Source organism: Schistocerca americana, chromosome 4 (assembly GCF_021461395.2).
Source record: "Schistocerca americana isolate TAMUIC-IGC-003095 chromosome 4, iqSchAmer2.1, whole genome shotgun sequence".
Taxonomy (NCBI): domain Eukaryota; kingdom Metazoa; phylum Arthropoda; class Insecta; order Orthoptera; family Acrididae; genus Schistocerca; species Schistocerca americana.
Genome location: NC_060122.1, coordinates 240,648,317 through 240,665,917, shown reverse-complemented (window position 1 = coordinate 240,665,917; position 17,601 = coordinate 240,648,317). Strand labels below are relative to the sequence as shown.

Genomic DNA, 17,601 nt, shown 5'->3' with positions numbered 1-17,601 from the left:
TGACAAAAGTGGCACCTATGATTGAAGCAACTAACTACAGGCAGAAACTGCAGATCACCAAACAGCCACTGGATGGCATTGCTTCATTTCAACAAGACAACCATGGAAGGGGCGTGACATTGTGGCCATGTGAGCTCTGGAGTGATCAGTTGTCTGACTCAAGTTTTATAGCAACATAGCACTTCCTGATGCAAATAAAGCCCCAAAGTGAAGTTGACCAGCAATACACACCCTGATTCAATAATTGCAGTATTACTGAATATAGTGACAGTAAATTATAAACTTTGTCTTCTACTCTGGCACCTGTTAATCAGTTACATAAATGTGGCTGCCTAGTCTATTCTACGTCATTAATGCAATGCTAAATTATGATTAGGCTGTCTGTATTCTAAGACTGTATGTATGTCTGGTGTGCCTCTTAGCACTGTGTATTGGCTCTGAAATAAAAGTGTTTCAATTTTTTCCCTTGGTCATGTGTATAATAGAGGGTAGTTATTTATGATTCACTATTTTAATTATGTCTGTCTGCGCATGTTATACATTTTAATCCAAACTGTCAGACAACAAAGTCAATGCATTGCAGTAATGGTCAGGAATGTAGATAGTGTTTCATGTGGTGAAAATAATTGAAAATGAAGTAGATAGCAGCAAGGTATCAGGAATTCTGGAACAAGGGGCTGCAGTTTGTCAGTAGACAGAGGAGGTCTATGTGCTGAATAGTCACCTGGCCCAGAAATGACCCGGCAAGATATCTCATTAACATGTCTGAATAGCATAAAACAATAATTGCTTATATATATCATATTCGTCTTTCTTGGTGCCGGAGATCTTACATGGTACCAGAGCTCCTTCATTCCTCCTTGCTCCATGGAGATTACAAATGCTCTTCAGCAGGTAGACTCTGTACCTGCTGAGTAGTGCTTTCCCACAGTATGTGTCCTGATGTGACAAACTAATTGCAATCATGCATGTCTTTGCTGCGTATTTGATGTATGTGGTATATGTCCTTCCATGAATGGCATGGATCACTACAATATTGTGTGACAAAAAATTATGTTCAGCCATTGAATGCTTCTCTCATTGCTCTCCTTATGTTCATTTTCACTTTGTTCAGCTTTTGTTTGTCAGTTAGATATTTAGACTTCTCCTCAATCTGTGATGAAGCTCTCTTTCTTTATGTAGCAGTTTTATGACCTGGTTATTAAACGATGGGTGGCCTTTCCCATCCCTGAAGTCCTTTCTCGGAACATACTTGTCCTAGGCATACTGAACAGTGTTTTTGAATTTTTTCCATTTGTGCTCCACATCTTTGTCCTCAGCATTGAGCATTTGATGGTGGCTTCTCAGATAATCTGCAATTTAATTCAAGTCAAAGGATATTCAAAACATGCCTCATTAGGAACTCTTTCTACAAGTTATCTATGTAGATTCAGGGATTGAAAAGTTCTGTTAGCTACATGGCACATAGCAGTGTTCATCGTACAGCTGCATGACAAGTCATAATGTACTTCAAACAGTAATCAGTATTTACAGATGTGTGTAAACATTCTCTTTGCACAATATCATTGTAATCAAGTAAATATTAATCCACCAAGTACAGATAAACAGCAGCTACTTAGTATAACTGAGAAGGCAGCAGCTTTTTTAAAAGTAGTAGCATTCTTTCTAATGTATTTGATTACACTTAGCTAAATAGCATTAAGCAGTATAGTTTACTTATTATTGTATATACACATACAATTCACAGCAATATTTACAAAATAAAGACAAAAATACATGGGCTCTGGTCTCAATTGATCTTATAGACTCTATTCATTCCAATGTTAGGAGAGGCATTGGTGATATCCTTCTGGTATCCACTGAAACATCTCTTGGGACAGTTCTCTATGATGTGGTCAACGATGAGCTCTGAAGCTACACAGTCCTACAACAGGGAATATGAGAGTCCCCATTTGCAGATGATGGGCTTAGTGCTCGCATGTCCACATTGGATCCTGTGCAGCTGACATTAGGTTCTTGTAGGCAGTTGAAAGCCTGGTGTATGTGTAGGGCTTTTGAGGCCGTGCCGATGTATGTTGCAGTTGTTTTTCCATTTCTCATTCCACATATCTTCATTCTTGAATGGTTGGCTCTCATGAGTTGTTCAGAATGGTTTCTTTGACTTAAGAGGCATGCTGGGTGGACTGAGCACAATTTCCTGTATATATAGCTTCTGGAAATACTATAAGTTACCAATTTTTTACCATTCACTGGTCACTGATTCTTGTTATCTCTCCCATCTATAATGATTTGCAGCAGCACTTTTTTTTTTTTTTTTTTTTTTACTGTGGTAGAAAGTAGTACCATGAACAACATACTAATATTCCTGTGCCTTGGGATGTGAGCATGTGGGTTGGGGGTGGGGGTTGGGGCAGGTGTGAATCTAGAGTTTCATTTTTTATGTTTTTCTTGAATAACTCACCATCGGTTTCAGGCAGAAATGTATTCCTGTATACATTTAAACTATAATACATTAAATTTCCTACAAAAAAGATCCTATTAATTTTTTTCTCTAAAATTAGTAGTTTCCACTTCGTTTGGAATGTAAAAATTACAGATTATGAAAAATAATGTGTTAATCATATAAAATTAATATTTATTGTTGGATGAAGTGGGTTACGAACAAATATTAAATACATTTACTACATCTAAGATCCATGCGAGAAGGCAGGTCACTGGCATGTGGTCATATTTGCACTTGTTAAGTGAGCTTGTATGTAAAATATGTTCCTATGAACAGTAGCTGAGATGTATTTTAGTTTGCAAGTGGGATGTTGTTAGTGGCCTATGTAGTGTTGGTGGGAAAGGGATTGGACTGGTGAACATGGCACCTTGCTGCTGACTATCCCTGACAATTTATTGTGAAACTGCGAAATCATAATGTAGTAATCTGGTGGTGAATTAATAAATGACCAGAAAGTTATTGCACTTCACTCATCATTAATCATGTTGCTGGTAGACTGTATGAATTTCTTCCATTCAGAAGCTGGTGGCTCTTATACGGTGGGCTGCACCAGGTGGAGCCACTTACCAGACAATCAAAGTATAACTTGAAATGTAGGCGGGAATATGTCTGATGGAATGGAACTGGTCATGTTGAAGCCTAGAACAGCAATCTGCTGTAATGCAATGCCTGAGTTATATTGGAATATCTGACACTTCATAATGACTAGGAGACCTACTTCTATCACAGAGGGAGCTAATTTAAGACTCTGAGGCTCTTCAGATGTTGGAGGGCTGAGGCTGGGCTAGTCCATTTGATATCCCTGGTGCTCTGAAAAATATTTTATCCATTGACAGTGGACACAATAAAACTGACACTGTTGAACACATACTGACAGCAAGTTCACTTGACATAATAGCAAATAAGCACTCAATAAATCGAAAATAACTTCACTATATATAAACGAGCTGACAAGAGAATTTGACAGATTGACAGGAAATGCTGGGGAGGGGCAGAGCGTAAACTGTGCAGTGCTCCTGGTGGGGGAAGTTGCCTTTCCTGGAAGGACACTACAACTGCTGTACAGGATGATGAAGAGTCAGTCTCCCCTAGAGCAGTGTAGAACAGTGTGCAGCGATTTACACATATCCCATCCATATACATTTCTTGTGTTAGTGTTATTAATGATTTGTACTGCATTGTATGTAGTATTAACAATGTCTCTGCAAAATAAACACCTCTCACGCATATGTGTCTGCTGCAGAAGGATCGGTAGCATTTGTGAACACCCTGTAGTTGCTTTGCTTCTTGTCACATAATGGGATAGTGAGAGTGAGGAATCACCTGTTTGCTTTTCAGTTTGCAGACACATGAAGGAGAATAGCGCACGACAACAAACTGGCAACTACCTCCCTCCAACCCCCCTCCTCCACTGTTACACCCCCATAGCACAGATTATCCATTAATACTGCTCTACTGCACTTAGTTGTGGTGCACACATTTATTGTTTGTTCTTAATTCACTCCATTAAACAATAAACATTTATTTTATGCCATTGAAACACTATTTTTAGTGATCTGTAATTGTTTCATTGCCTTCAATGCCAAAATGGTTAGCCCTAGAGAAAAAAAATATGAATCGGACATTTATTGTAATAAATATAATGTAGTTTAATTTTGTGGTGGTGAACTTTTTCAGTTTAAGTTGCATTTTCAAGTTACTCAATAAAAACATAAAAATGGACCTCTAAACAACCCCCATGCTCATATCCCGCTGCTCAGGATTTTCAGTATGTTATTCATGGCACTCTGACCTACCACCGTGCAAAAATTTGTGACTACACAAATTTTTTTCCATAATTTTGCTTCACTGACTGGACTGAAGCCAGGAACTGTTTAATACAAATGTTGGAGTTGTAAGGAATTTACATCCCTGAGTCCAAATATTTCAATAAACTGTAGGAGTGACCAAAGAGATAATCTTCTATGAGGGTGGTTTGAAAAGTTCTCAGAATCACCACGAAAAGTCAGTGCTAGCACAACGAGTTGTTCACGTGATATTCATGGGACTGTTGCCTGTAAACACGTGCCACATCAGTGCTCTTGGAAGAGAGCTGTGGCGGTGACATTGCTCTGCTGTTGTTGCCACAGTGATTTGCGAAGATGGAAAAAATAGAGATTTAAGCAGTGATTAAGTACTTCGTAAAGAAAGATATGAATGCAAAGGACATTCATGCCGATTTCCAGAATACACTGGGGGACTCTGCTGTTTCATATTCAACTGATGCCAAGTGGACAAATGAATTTAGATTTGGTCAGGAGAACTGAGATGATGATCTGTGCAGTGGTCGGCCAAGATGTGTCACTGCTTCAGAAATCATTGCAAAACTGCACAAAATGGTCATGGAGGATCGCCGATTGAAAGTGCGTGAAACTGTTCACACTTTCCAGATGTCTTCTGAAAGGGTATATCACACTGTAACTGAAGAATTAGAAATAAAAAAATTATCTGCAAGATGGGCACCACGACTCTTGACACAGGATCAAAAACACGTGCTGTCGCCATGGCAGAATTACACAAACTATTGACAGCAAGTTCACTTGACATAATAGCAAATAAGCACCTTATTCACCTGATATGGCTCTGTCAGATTTCCATCTCTTCCCAAACCAAAAATTTTTCTTCATGGATGAAGATTCACTTCAAACGACGAACTGATAGCCAGAGTTGACAACTATTTTGCAGGCCTGGAGGAAACTCATTTTCGAGATGGGATCAAGGCATTGGAACATTGTTGGACCAAGTGCATTAATCTACAAGGAGTTTCAGTGATGTAAGTACTTTTTTCTTTTCCATTCTGAGAACTTTTCAAACCACCCTCATAGTTTGTTTTTGAATGTTTGGTGTGTATCAATTTCCTGCCTTGTATTTACCAGCAACCTGTTATACACTTTTGCTTCAGAGAGTAAAACTCCATTCTGAACCTTACACAGGAATTGCCGGACTACGTGAAAAGTATTTTTACTTCCAGTAATGTGGTTGTGAATTGCAGAGTTCATCCTAAATTAACTCTTGTTATTAATCACAAATACCATTAGGTATATGCAGTGAATGTAAAGTGGCTTCTGCTGCATGTTTGGTTATCAACATTACACATTATTTTTAATAAATTCATCTGCAGTTTTTTGACCTCTGCGTCTCTGCCCTAGAAGATTATGCCATTGGACAGCACTGAACGAAAGTATGCAAAGTATGCTAACTATCCAATCTGCAGGTCAACACAAAGAGATAGATTTGCAAGTGTAGTGCAGGAAGAACTGAGCTCCTACATTTAGTAATCTATGTCCTGGAGCTACTTCAGTTTGTTATCCATCTGGATGCCAATAAATTTCACATACAGAGGCCCATCCACTGTTTACTCACTGATCTTTTCTTCTGGTACTTGTGGGTCAGTTTGATTTGTTGGCATTACATAATACCAAGATTTGTAAGATTAAGGGTTGGCTGAGAACCAGCTGTAACAATTTTTGCCCTTTAAATTAATGTTTATTGTTATTTGAAGTGGCTTAAGAACATATGTTAAACACGTATACCATGTCAGAGATCAGACTTCAGAACCAAATTAATGGATCTTTATCCATGTCAGATTTGGTATGTATGTGTTGTGTCATCGCCAAACATTATGATTTTTGGTAAATCATTTATCTAGATTAAGAACAGGAACAGGCAAGCATTGAAAGTTGCAGGACATTTCATTTAATGTTAATTTTGTTGCGTCATATTATAAAGTAATCCTCGTTTTTCTATTATTAAGACATCTCTCTATTCATAGAAGGAGAAGGCCTGATTTACACAATAAAAGACCTTCAAAAGGTGACAAAAGATGCTATTAGGTTTTAGAAATTAAAAATGTTGATTGTGGTATGTATTTAACAAAACAGAGGGGTAACTGGTGAAACAAACCAAGAAGTTCCACATATTCACAATTGAAGATTATATAGATATACATGATAGGAGTAACAATTTAATAAAAGTACTTACACAAATAGAAAAAAGTACTGAAGGACCAGAAGAAGCAAAATGTGCAGCTATTAAAGGGAAAGCAAGAGTTTCAAGCAAACATTAACAGGAGAGTGACAGAATATGCTGAATTAAACAAAATTATTTAGAGTGTCTTTGAGAGGATGTGAGATTTGTGCCAATATTTGTTCACTAGCATGATTTTTGCCTGCAATCGTAAGAAGAGGCAGTCGTTTCTTCCATCCTGCAATACATCTTAAAATATAAATGTGCTAATCATCAAGAACTTGTGGATGGACTGTATGATTGGCAACCGCACAAAATTAGAGGTAAATTAATAATGTCAGTATAATTTAATAGTGGTGTGTGTGTGTGTGTGTGTGTGTGTGTGTGTGTGTGTAGAAATCGAACAATTGACTTTTTGTTAAGCACCAAGTTTGCTGCAAAATATGGTTTGTAGATATAGTAATAGTATTGGTACTTTGCATTGTATTTTTGTTACACTGCGAAGAATACCGTTCATGGCACCATTTTAGTTACAACAAGAATTCATGTATTAATTCCAGTACTACAAGTAGTAATTATCTCTCATTATGTAAATTTCATGCCGATTCAAACTCTTTGCGTTAGCTGTTGGGCTGCCTCCCAGCAAGGTTATTCCAACATCGACCAATAGACCTAACACAAAAGAACTTTGATAAAAGGAAAAAGGAGAGAAGTTATGGGAACACCTTTGATGTGCAGCGACATATACACTGCATATTTTCATATTACAAAAGTATAAATTCTAATTCCACCAAATGCAGCACATTAGTTTCCAGAGCACTGAAATCAAGATTGCGATGTCCTTTTGCAAGCCAATCATATTTCATGCGACATGACCTAGCCAGCTGATGACATCAGATATTCAGAGCATAGGACATGTGTTGCTGTCAGCCAATAACAAGATCAGTGTTAAGTAGCGCGAACATACAAAGACGAAAAGTTAATGATTTACATTAATATACATAGTGTAGATACAAGAAAAGCTATGTTTCACATATGATATTGGTCTCAAAGATTAATAAGCTACAAGAGAAGCTTACTTTTCACAAGTGATATTGGTCTTTTTGTGTATGTGTTACTCTTTAAGATACATCACACAAATGTGCCAGTAAATTTAAAATAATGACATAAATGTCTGGTCTTCTGGACTCAAAATTATTCTAAGTAGCTGGTCCTCAAAGTGCTAAGTTTTAAATGAGCGTCAAACGCTCTCTGATTTCAGAAATTCATCCCACATTCTCGCAAGTAACATAATTCATCTTATATAAAAGGAAATTTACTTTGTAAGTAACGCGTTTCAAATCACCAATTGCAATACTTTCCTGAGACTGTTAGAAATAGGTTCGTTTTAGCAGTTGCCACAGAGCACCAGAAAACGGGCATTATCGTGTGTGTGCAGCTCTGGTGATGTAGGAAGCTCACACGTTCCAAGGTATAAAGCATTAAGAGATCTTACATTAAACCATAAAAGAAACGGGACATCAGTGCATACTCCAAGAGCATTGGAATTTTGTAAACCATACTGAAATGCATAATTCAGCTTGAAGTGCACATTGGTTTGTCTAGATTCACAATGAAGTAAGCCCCACCTGATATTAAGCTTTTCATTGTGGTTTTTGGGATGTAAATTTTCTTGGAGTACCAGTACTGTACTATTTCATGTTTGGTTCTTTATTATGGCATAATGCCATACATGCCAGAAGATGAAAATGTGCACTTGAAATTCAGCAAACAATTGGAACTAGCCGATACTGTGGAATGGAACACTTCATTTCAAATAAATTTATTGCCTCAGCAGAAAAGATTAATAAAGCAAAATTTCTTTAGCAAACCGACAAAAATAACTTCATTGTTCTGCAAGGTGATTAATGCTTGACTGCCAAAAACATGGAAATAAAATAAAATCAGAAAACTGAAACTAATAACATATTTTTGCCTTTCGTAATTATGTGAATCTATTTTAATTCATTTGATAGCTCCCAGCCATAGAAATCCACTTTGTTTTCATTTGACATGGGAGCTGTAAATGAAGTGGAAACAGTGAAATCATTTAACATAAACACAGGTCACATGGACGCTACCCCCGTCCCCACTACAACTCAGACAACTCTGCACATGTGTGGATCTGGCAGATAGTGCGTGCCAGAAAAATTTTTCTCATCAGCATCTGGCTGCTTGCTGCTACTGCCAATACAGCTAACAAGCACATTTCAGGCAGACAGAAGTGGAAGAAGGTACTGCTCATATGAGAGTCCATGCGCATGAGCCCGCTGGCAACTAATCAAACGAACCAACTGTAAACAATTCTGACGTCACGCTCATAGGAAGCAGTTTATTGTTAAGAAGCATTGCATAGTCTTCACCCTAAAACCTTTGACATATTTTTGCTGTTTGCAGAGGCTTGTGTGTGCACGGCATTTTGTTGTTGTAAATGGCGCATTTCCTTTGCAACTAAAGTTTTATTTATTTTATTTTTTCATTTATGTTTTATTGCTGCAGTATTATTCTCCAGTAGCTGGATACAGTAACATTATTTGTTAGAGTATCAGTTCTCACCAGTCAAAATTACAGAAATTTAACTGAAAACTAAAACAATCAAAAATTCCTGTAGTTCCAAAAACTTCCCGGGTTTTTCCTGGATGAAAAAATTAATGGGTTTTTCCTAGATTTCCCAGTTGTTCCGGGACGTATACACCATTTTAGTACTTCCGTATCTGATTTCTTTGCATACTGATTCTTCCTGACTAACTTCTTAAACTTCAGCTTACTCTTCATCACTACTACATTGTGATCAGGGTCTATATCTGCTCCTTGGTACACCTGGGCCTGATTTCAGAATCTATAACTGACCATGATGTAATCTAACTGAATCTTCCCATATCACCTGGCCTTTTCCAAGTACACCTCCTCCTCTTGTCCTTCTTGAACAGATTATTCGCTATTACTAGCTGAAATTTATTACAGAACTCAATTAGTCTTTCTCCTGTCTCAGTCCTTGTCCCAAGCCCATATTCTCTTGTAAACTTTCCTTCTACTTCTTCCCCTAAAATTGCATTCCAGTCCCCTATGACTATTAGACTTTCATCTCCGTTTACGTACAGTATTACCCTTTCAATATCCTCATATACTTTCTCTCTTTCTTCATCTTCAGCTTGCAATGTCGGCATATATACCTGAACTATCTTTGTTGATGTTGGTTTGCTGCAGATTCTGATAAGAACAACCCTATCACTGAACTGTTCACAGTAACATATTCTCTACCCTACCTCCCTATTAGTTACCAACACAGTAAATAAGAAAACTGTTGAAAAAGCACAGCATACGTAAAAAACTGAATTACAAATTTTTTAGGACTGTGTAGTTCAGATCCAATAATTCAGTTGTTGTTGTTGTGGTCTTCAGTCCTGAGACTGGTTTGATGCAGCTCTCCATGCTACTCTATCCTGTGCAAGCCTCTTCATCTCCCAGTACCTACTGCAACCTACATCCTTCTGAATCTGCTTAGTGTATTCATCTCTTGGTCTCCCTCTACGATGTTTACCCTCCATGCTGCCCTCCAATACTAAATTGGTGATCCCTTGATGCCTCAGAACATGTCCTACCAACCGATCTTCTTCTGGTCAAGTTGTGCCACAAGCTTCTCTTCTCCTCAATCCTATTCAATACTTCCTCATTAGTTATGTGATCTACCCATCTAATCTTCAGCATTCTTCTGTAGGACCACATTTCGAAAGCTTCTATTCTCTTCTTGTCCTAACTATTTATCGACCATGTTTCACTTCCATACATGGCTACATTCCATACAAATACTTTCAGAAATGACTTCCTGACACTTAAATCTATACTCAATGTTAACAAATTTCTCTTCTTCAGAAACGCTTTCCTTGCCATTGCCAGTCTACATTTTATATCCTCTCTACTTCGACCATCATCAGTTATTTTGCTCCCCAAATAGCAAAACTCCTTTACTACTTTAAGTGTCTCATTTCCTAATCTAATTCCCTCAGCAACACCCGACTTAATTCGACTACATTCCATTATCCTCGTTTTGCTTTTGTTGATGTTCATCTTATATCCTCCTTTCAGGACACTGTCCATTCCATTCAACTGCTCTTCCAAGACCTTTGCTGTCTCTGACAGAATTACAATGTCATCGGCGAACCTCAAAGTTTTTATTTCTTCTCCATGGATTTTAATACCTACTCCAAATTTTTCTTTTGTTTCCTTTACTGCTTGCTCAATATACAGATTGAATAACATCGGGGAGAGGCTACAACCCTGTCTTACTCCCTTCCCAACCACTGCTTCCCTTTCATGTCCCTCGACTCTTATAACTGCCATCTGGTTTCTGTACAAATTGTAAATAGCCTTTCGCTCCCTGTATTTTACCCCTGCCACCTTTAGAATTTGAAAGAGAGTATTCCAGTCAACATTGTCAAACACTTTCTCTAAGTCTACAAATGCTAGAAACGTAGGTTTGCCTTTCCTTAATCTTTCTTCTAAGATAAGTCGTAAGGTCAGTATTGCCTCACGTGTTCCAGTGTTTCTACGGAATCCAAACTGATCTTCCCCGAGGTCGGCTTCTACTAGTTTTTCCATTCGTCTGTAAAGAATTCGTGTTAGTATTTTGCAGCTGCGGCTTATTAAACTGATTGTTCGGTAATTTTCACATCTGTCAACACCTGCTTTCTTTGGGATTGGAATTATTATATTCTTCTTGAAGTCTGAGGGTATTTCGCCTGTTTCATACATCTTGCTCACCAGATGGTAGAGTTTTGTCAGGACTGGCTCTCCCAAGGCCGTCAGTAGTTCCAATGGAATGTTGTCTACTCCCGGGGCCTTGTTTCGACTCAGGTCTTTCAGTGCTCTGTCAAACTCTTCACGCAGTATCGTATCTCCCATTTCATCCTCATCTACATCCTCTTCCATTTCCATAATATTGTCCTCAAGTACATCGCCCTTGTATAGACCCTCTATATACTCCTTCCACCTTTCTGCTTTCCTTTCTTTGCTTAGAACTGGGTTTCCATCTGAGCTCTTGATATTCATACAAGTGGTTCTCTTATCTCCAAAGGTCTCTTTAATTTTCTTGTAGGCAGTATCTATCTTACCCCTAGTGAGTTAAGCCTCTACATCCTTACATTTGTCCTCTAGCCATCCCTGCTTAGCCATTTTGCACTTCCTGTCGATATCATTTTTGAGACGTTTGTATTCCTTTTTGCCTGCTTCATTTACTGCATTTTTATATTTTCTCCTTTCATCAATTAAATTCAATATTTCTTCTGTTACCCAAGGATTTCTACTAGTCCTCGTCTTTTTACCTACTTGATCCTCTGCTGCCTTCACTACTTCATCCCTCAAAGCTACCCATTCTTCTTCTACTGTATTTCTTTCCCCCATTCCTGTCAATTGTTCCCTTATGCTCTCCCTGAAACTCTGTAGAACCTCTGGTTCTTTCAGTTTATCCAGGTCCCATCTCCTTAAATTCCCACCGTTTTGCAGTTTCTTCAGTTTTAATCTACAGGTCATAACCAATAGATTGTGGTCAGAGTCCACATCTGTCCCTGGAAATGTCTTACAATTTAAAACCTGGTTCCTAAATCTCTGTCTTACCATTATATAATCTATCTGATACCTTTTAGTATCTCCAGGGTTATTCCATGTATACAACCCTCTTTCATGATTCTTAAACCAAGTGTTAGCTATGATTATGTTGTGCTCTGTGCAAAATTCTACCAGGCGGCTTCCTCTTTCATTTCTTAGTCCCAATCCATATTCACCTACTATGTTTCCTTCTCTCCCTTTTCCTACACTCGAATTCCAGTCACCCATGACTATTAAATTTTCGTCTCCCTTCACTATCTGAATAATTTCTTTTATTTCATCACACATTTCTTCGTCATCTGCAGAGCTAGTTGGCATATAAACTTGTATTACTGTAGTAGGTGTGGGCTTCGTATCTATCTTGGCCACAATAATGCGTTCACTATGCTGTTTGTAGTAGCTTACCCGCATTCCTATTTTCCTATTCATTATTAAACCTACTCCTGCATTACCCCTATTTGATTTGGTGTTTATAACCCTGTAGTCACCTGACCAGAAGTCTTGTTCCTCCTGCCACCGAACTTCACTAATTCCCACTATATCTAACTTTAACCTCTCCATTTCCCTTTTTAAATTTTCTAACCTACCTGCCCGATTAAGGGATCTGACATTCCACACTCCGATCCGTAGAACGCCAGTTTTCTTTCTCCTAATAACGACATCCTCTTGAGTAGTCCCCGCCCGGAGATCCAAATGGGGGACTATTTTACCTCAGGAATATTTTACCCAAGAGGACGCCATCATCATTTAATCATACAGTAAAGCTGCATGCCCTCGGGAAAAATTACGGCTGTAGTTTCCCCTTGCTTTCAGCCATTCGCAGTACCAGCACAGCAAGGCCGTTTTGGTTATTGTTACAAGGCCAGATCAGTCAATCATCCAGATTGTTGCCCTTGCAACTACTGAAAAGGCTGCTGCCCCTCTTCAGGAACCACACGTTTGTCTGGCCTCTCAACAGATACCCCTCCGTTGTGGTTGCACCTACGGTACGGCTATCTGTATCACTGAGGCACGCAAGCCTCCCCACCAACGGCAAGGTCCATGGTTCATGGGGGGGGATATACTTCAGTTATAGTATGCGAATTTTCATGATCTCTCCATATGGTAACTTTTTATAAGTACCTCTGCGCAACCATAAATTGCGTAAGAGACTACACTGATAAAAATGTCCACTTGTAACTGGATATTTCTATCAACCACCCCCCCCCCCCCCCCCAGCGTAAGTGAAAATTTTGAAGAAAACCTCAGTTCTTTGGTATGAATGTTTCCCAATTATCCTGGAAGAGACTTCAATCATCTAATATTCAATTGGGAAAATTACAGTTTTGTAAGTGGTCAGTGTGGCAAGGCGTCCTGTGAAACATTTCTAAGTGCCTTCTCTGATATCCAACTAGGAAAGATAGTTGGGAGCCCATTCAGGATGAAGATACATTACACCTAATGGTAACAAACAGACATGAACTCGTTGAGGATGTCCATACTGAAACAGGTATCAGTGACCATGACATAGTTGTGGCCATAATGACTTCTAAAGTGCAAAGAGCAGAAAAAAGTACAAAGATTTACATATTCAGTGAAGTAGGTAAAAGGCATTCATAACATTTCTCTCTAGACAGATGCATGTAGATGAACTATCACTAAAAATTAAAAGAGCAGTTGATCATTCATGGGATTAATATGTATCTTGTAGAGCAGTTCATGATTGGAGGCACTCTCCATGTTATGCAGTCACTATATCGAAATAGTGACGTCTGCTTATCAGGTGTAAAGCAAAGCAAATGGCCATGGATGACACAATGCTGAATAAAACATGTTTTAGCCATCAAGGGCGTAATGTGTGAAGCCTCCAGTAACTAATAGCAGATTCTTATTGTTCTCTCACAAACGGAAGACATTCAGATCACATGTAATGGCTGTCAGTGGCACCAAAGTTAGTGCCCAGACACTTGTTATAATGGAGGACTTGACATTGAGAGTAGTGAAGCAAAAGCAGAAATACTGAACATCATTTTCAAATGATCCTTTACTTTACTATGGATGCTACAGATGTACAGCCCTTGGGTTTACTTTCCACACCACTACAAAGAAACTGAGAAAGATATTAGTATCAGTGGCATTGTGAAGCAGTTAAAATCACTCGTTTTAAGTGAGGCTCCAGGAACCTTGACAGATTCTATAAAGACTTTTTTTTATTTGAATCATAATATGATGTAAATCCCTTGAACAAAAAGCTGTGCTTGTCGATTAGAAAAAAGCACGTATCACATCCATCTACAACTAGGATAACAGAAAAAAATCCACAACACTCCCATCAAATCTCATTGATGTCCATCTGTTGTAGAATCCTAGATTGTATTCTGAGCTCAAACAGAACGGGGTACCTCGATCAGAACGTTCTCCTCCATTCAACCAGCATGGATTCTAAAAACACCAATCATGCAAAACCCAACTTGTGCTTTTCTCACATGACATCCCAAAACCATGCATCAATAAAATCAGGTAGATGCAGTATTTCTTGATTTTTGAAATGCATCTGACTTGGTAATACATTTATTAACAAAACTATGATCAGACAAAAAAAAGTATCTGTGACTGGATTGAGGATACCTTGGTAGGCAGGACATGGCATGTTATCTTGGATAGTGTGATCAAAAAAGGTAAAGTATCTTCAGGTGTGCTCCATGAAGTTTGTTGGGAACCTTGTACTTCTTGAGCTGACAGATGATATTAATAGTAACCTCAGATTCTAGTAGATTGATGTAATTATGTGTAATGAACTACTATCTGAAAAAAGCTGCACAAGTATCTAGGTAGATTTTAATAAGCTTTCAAAGTGGTGCAAAGACTGGCAACTTGCTTCAAATGTTCACTAACATAAAATTGTGCATTTAAAAAAATGCAGAATAGTAGTAGCCTATGGCTACAACAGCAGTGACTCATAATTTGGATCAATCAATGCACACAAAAACTTGGATGAACAATTTCTAGGGATATGAAATAGAATGATCACATGGGTTCAGTTGTAGGTAAATCAGGTGGTAGACGTCAGTTCATGGGCATGATACTCAGGAAATGTGGTCAGTTTACAAAGGAGACTGCTATAAAACACTTATGTATCCCATCTTAGATTGTGGTTAAAGTGTGTGGGACCCATACCATAGAGGACTAACAGAGGATATTGAATGTATACGAACAAGGGAGACACGAATGGTCACAAGTTTCTTTGGCTGATAGGAGTGTGTCATGGAAATGTTAAAAAACATAAATTGGCAGACTCTTGAAAATACATACAATCAAGAAGCAATATTAAGTGAAGATTCTAAAGCAGTGATCTTCAAATCTTTTTGCTCAAGAGCCAAAACTGACACTGTGGGGTGGCACCTCGAACTGCTTTAGAATAAGGGTAAAATAAGTTGTCCACCTGCCCCAAAGCACTGACTGTTAAAAGTCAGTACAATTCAGAGCCTGTTGTGTTGACTGTGGTCTGTTTCCAATTGCTGTAAACTTCAGCAATCTAACAGTCATGATATTAGAGTTGCAAGCTGAAGTGCTGTTGATTTTATTGTATGTATGAATAACTTTGATAAACAACAGTATTTGTACTTGTATTTAATTACTGTATTGAATATGAGACACCATTACAAAAGTTTTATTTATGATTTAAATGCCAGTTTTCTTCTACTCACTGCACTGTATTACAACAGCTTTAATTAATTTAATGTTCTTTGCTGCAAATAAGTACCTTGTTCGAAGAAAACCATCACCGTATTGCGCACTCACAAATCCATGTTATCTTCATGTCCAAATTTATGCAACAGCAGCTGATCAGTACGAAACAATCACGCATGGCCATCAATTGTCAATACTGTAAAACGTTCCCCCTGTAAAACCCTCTAACTCTGCAGTGGTCACACTACTTACCCCACTGCATCTGAGGTAAGCAGCTAACTTTACTTTGCTTACAGCCGAATTCATCAATATTATTTAAAATCAAGCATACCTTAAAATATTACTGTTTGTTACTGACCACAAAAACTACACTCTTAAGAAGTTCTTAAGATTAGTTGATTTTTCTGGATTTGGTTGTTACTTGCTAGATGCATATTATTATAAAATATGGCTAAGAACTACACACCGCATGAATACTTCATTCGGACTGCAAACAGCCTGAGGGCCAGTCTGATAACTACTGCTCTAGAGATATTCGTCAGCTCCTCATGTATTGCTCCTGCAGTGACTATGAAGACAAAAATAGACTAATAACAGCATGACAGAGGCATTTAAGCAGTCATTCTCTCTGTGCTCCTCACATGGCTGGAATGGGAAGAAACACTACTATGTGGTATCATGCTAAGGTATGCCATGCATGTCACAGATGTTTGCAGAGTATATATTTACATGTATATGAATATAATAGAGGGAAACATTCCACGTGGGAAAAATATATCTAAAAACAAAGATGCTGTAACTTACCAAACAAAAGCGTTGGTATGTTGATAGAGACAAAATACACACACAAATTACAAGCTTTCGCAACCCACGGTTGCTTCATCAGGAAAGAGGGAAGAAGAGGGAAAGATATGGCGGATGGATATGTGTGTGTGTGTGTGTGTGTGTGTGTGTGTGTGTGTGTGTGTGTGTGTGTGTGTGTGTGTGCGAGTGTATACCTGTCCTTTTTCCCCCTAAGGTAAGTCTTTCCGCTCCCGGGATTGGAATGACTCCTTACCCTCTCCCTTAAAACCCACATCCTTTCATCTTTCCCTCTCCTTCCCTCTTTCCTGATGAAGCAACCGTGGGTTGCGAAAGCTTGTAATTTGTGTGTGTGTTTCTGTGTTTTTTTGTCTCTATCAACATACCAATGCTTTCGTTTGGTAAGTTACAGCATCTTTGTTTTTAGATATATTTACATGTATATGTAGATACCAAAATAAGATACAGAAAAATTAAGGATGGCAATGTACTAGTTAGAGGCTAAATATCAGTCTCTGCTTAACATTTGATACTACAGAAAATTCTGTGTATATATTACTCTATGGCTAACCTTGTATATATTACTGATCATAGATGACACATGTTTGAAGCAAGCCATGAATGCTTCAAAACGTCTTCTCTTAATATTTTCAAAATTATTTCTCAAATTGTTTGTCTTGGCAGTCTCTCTCTTCAGTTTGAAATTGATTTCTTTCATTTTATCCTCCCACATGTTCACTCTTTCTGTGACCTGATAAAAGCAGAAAAAGACAGTAATTAAAGTTATATAGTGATACATGATAATCATGTTGAACTGAATGATATATTCTTTTTGGTCATGGACTGACACAAACTAGGCAGGTTAATGCTACAAACCATCCAGTTATGTGGAAATCAAGAGTGATACTAAGTTGATGGCTGAAATCATTGTAGTGAACTAGTGTTATGACTACAAGTAATTTGAGCTTAAATCAGAATGC

At 38.1% G+C, this 17,601-nt stretch overlaps 1 protein-coding gene across 1 annotated transcript in view; it reads right to left on the bottom strand.

Moving 5' to 3' along the window:
- LOC124612315 (structural maintenance of chromosomes protein 1B-like) overlaps positions 1 to 17,248 on the bottom strand; it is a 59,896-nt gene extending 42,648 nt beyond the window's left edge. Inside the window, exon 1 of the mRNA XM_047140439.1 lies at positions 17,193 to 17,248. Within this exon, the coding sequence (XP_046996395.1) occupies positions 17,193 to 17,240 (48 nt within the window). The 5' untranslated portion in view covers positions 17,241 to 17,248. The remainder of the gene's footprint in view (positions 1 to 17,192) is intronic.
- Positions 17,249 to 17,601: the final 353 nt, after the last annotated feature.